The sequence below is a fragment of the Physeter macrocephalus genome, chromosome 8 (assembly GCF_002837175.3).
Source record: "Physeter macrocephalus isolate SW-GA chromosome 8, ASM283717v5, whole genome shotgun sequence".
NCBI lineage: Eukaryota > Metazoa > Chordata > Mammalia > Artiodactyla > Physeteridae > Physeter > Physeter macrocephalus.
This window is the reverse complement of record NC_041221.1, coordinates 149,478,972-149,482,208: the sequence shown is the minus strand read 5'-3', so window position 1 is coordinate 149,482,208 and position 3,237 is coordinate 149,478,972. Positions and strand designations below refer to the sequence as shown.

The following is a 3,237-nucleotide window of genomic DNA, read 5'->3' as shown; positions in this document are numbered from 1 at the left end:
GCAGGGTAGTGGTAAGGGGTTTTTAGAGAAATCTCCCTGCCAAAAATTCCTACCAAATGCCTTGGCATTATTTCAAATTATTGAGTTTCTGCCTTAGAAACCTTAATGTCTGATTTATAAATCCTTTCTATAGAATCTTTTTAGGGGTATGAAAACATTCACTGGTTTATACAAAGCTAGGTTTAAAGACCTATTCAGTGCATCATTTTGCTCACATTGGTCACATATGTACAAGCTAAACAGATTTGTAAGAGGAGAGATAAAATGAATAAACTTATTCCAATAAGTTAGGGAAAAGGACCTCCAAGTATTCAGCCAAATGCAATATTGGAATAGCTGCTTCAGAGTGAATCCTGGAAGATGGAATATATAATCAAAGGTGTTATACCAAATTCCAACTGTCAAAGTAAAACTGACTGCACTATACTGACATGACACACATAGTAGTTCAAGGGGTCAAATTAGAGCAACACAACAAGTTTCTATTCATTACCTTAATATTGTGAAAAATAAAAACTTACAAGACATGGTGTTGTCCTTAAGAAGATTTCTATCTCCCTGGTGAAATAAGATTTAAATACAAAACCTAAGTCAAATTAACATAATCTAGCACATAATGAAGGACAAAATTTTCATCAATTATTAATTTATTCTACATTTGTTGAATGCTTATGGGACAAGCAATATACAAGCCACTGAGTATAAACAATGAATCACACTTAATCCCTACCTTCAAGAAACTCACAGTAAGAAGTATTATTTTCCAAATTGTTTTCCATGGACAGTGAAATTTCTCAAACCACTTTGACAATGGAAGACTTTTTTCCAGAGTCTGAAGAGTATTCTTCAGAGCTATGTAGGAAATGTTGGTTTCAATCCAGGAATGGTATAAAAATTTAAGTACAGAAAAATTTCTAGGTATACTCTAAGAAATCTTTATGGATTTTAATCAAAACACTGGATGATGGATAGACCTTGGAATGGTAGGTAGATTTAAGGCACGGAGAGCTCATAATATGTGCAAGGTATACGGTAGATGATACTTAAAATGACTGAACCACCTAAAAATGGTAGACGATACTTAAAATGACTGGACCACTCTTACTTTTCCAGTAAGCGGCCTGAGGTGACCTCTAAAAATGGTTCGCTATTCACTTGACCCAGAAAACCCCACAAAATCATGCAAGTCAAGAGGTTCAAATCTTCACGTTCACTTTAAGAACACTCATGAAACTGCCCAGGCCATTAAGGGTATGCATATCCAAAAAGCCACCAAGTATCTGAAGGATGTCATTTTAAAGAAGCAATGTGTGCCATTCCGTCGTTACAATGGTGGAGTTGGTAGGTGTGCCCAGGCCAAACAGTGGGGCTGGACACAGGGTCGGTGGCCCAAAAAGAGTGCTGAATTTTTACTGCACATGCTCAAAAATGCAGAGAGTAATGCTGAACTTAAGGGCTTAGATGTAGATTCTCTGGTCATTGAGCATATCCAGGTGAACAAAGCCCCCAAGATGTGGCACAGGACTTACAGAGCTCCTGGTCAGATCAACCCATACATGAGCTCTCCCTGCCACATTGAGATGATCCTTACTGAAAGAGAACAGATTGTGCCTAAACCAGAAGAGGAGGTTGCCCAGAAGAAAAAGATATCCCAGAAGAAATTGAAGAAACAAAGATTTATGGCCTGGGAATAAATGCCTCAAAAAATACATGCAAATAAAAGTAAAAAAAAAAAAAAAAAGACTGGATCATCACAGGTCCTCAGGCAGAGTAGTGAGAAATAAAATTTGATAGGTGAATTGAGACCAAGAGTGGAGGATATAAAAACCCGAACTGAAAACTTCATTCTTTATTAAGAAAGTGACGTGGAAAAAGCCCTATTTTTAAGAAGCAACCTAGCCATGATAGTTCAGTGTAACCTGCACATAAAGAAAAGTCTGGAATAAACTCAGAAGATAACAGGACCCAAAGTCTCCCTGAAGAATGGATCAACATGACTGTAATGACAAAAGTTCAAAAAATGATACTTTACGTAAGAAATCATGCTAAAATTAGATAGAAATAAGGCAAAAGATGTAGAACATTTTAATTTGCTTTTCAACAGCAGAATCAGTCTGGGGCACTGGAAAGGAGACCATCAATCATAAGGGCCAGAAAGCATTGGACTTTAACCTTTGAGGTCCATTGAAGGCAACATGATATAGCTACAAAACTTCTTGAGCTGTACACTTGTGCTGACTGGGTTCAACCGCATTGCTGTCATTTACTACTGTTTTATTCCTATCTAAAATATTTCTTTTGGTTATATACAATCACTTACATTCAAGAAGGTTCTACAATGCATGAGCTTTAAGAAATTTTATATCTTTACTTTTTACCCTTTATTTAGTCTTTCAACAAATATTTTCTAAGTATCGATTATACCTCAAGGACTGAGCTACGCACTGGAGGTTCAGCATTGAACAAGACAGACATGACTGCTGTCCCGGTGGAGCTCACATTAACTACACAAAAACTTTTTTTATTAATGCACAGAAAACTAAGAATACATCCCTTGCACCATTTTCATAGAACAGCTCACCATGGCAGATCTAATGTCTTCCATGGTGTGATGCATAGATGTCAGAAACGAGAAGGATGCATTAATTTACTGTAGATAATAACTAGACTTTTAAAAGAAAGTATGAAATCACTGATCTATAGTAAAACCAGCAACTGACTTTTCCTGCTATTCAGAGGACGTGATAATCATCACTAGCACTTAGAAACAGAATGCCAGAGTTGGAAAGGTTCAGAAAGATCAAATCATTCTACTTTGCATTTTTACCGATACAGGAACTAAATCCAAAAGAGCATAAATGATTTGTCTAAGGCTCCAGAGCTATTCAGAAACAGAGAAGGAACCAGAAGCAAGATGCCCTTTACATCAGCCCAATGCTCCTTCCAATACACTAGAAAGGACACCATTTGTTAAAACAGTGAGAAAGTTGGAGATTTTAGAGCAGATCTGTGATATTTATCTGCATCATCCTTCCATTTGGAGAATTACACCTCCCTTTTCATTGTCTTCTAACTCAGCTCACATGATTTGGCTGAGGCTCATCCAGACTCTCCAGCCTTCCAAGTCACAGGGAGGTCACATTACACAGGCCTTGCCAATAAGAATGCTTCATCTTCTCTAGACACACTAATGGGTTCAGGGATGGGTACATGCCCCAAGCTAGGTCAGGTGATGTC

General features: G+C 37.4%; 1 protein-coding gene across 1 annotated transcript; it reads left to right on the top strand.

Annotated features, from left to right (window-relative positions):
* Window positions 1–1,104: 1,104 nt before the first annotated feature.
* LOC102978714 (60S ribosomal protein L17-like) lies at window positions 1,105–1,734 on the top strand. Its single transcript, XM_055086868.1, has one exon. The coding sequence runs from the start codon at window positions 1,140–1,142 to the stop codon at window positions 1,692–1,694; it is 555 nt and encodes a 184-aa protein (XP_054942843.1). The 5' UTR covers window positions 1,105–1,139; the 3' UTR covers window positions 1,695–1,734.
* The last annotated feature ends 1,503 nt before the right edge of the window (window positions 1,735–3,237 follow it).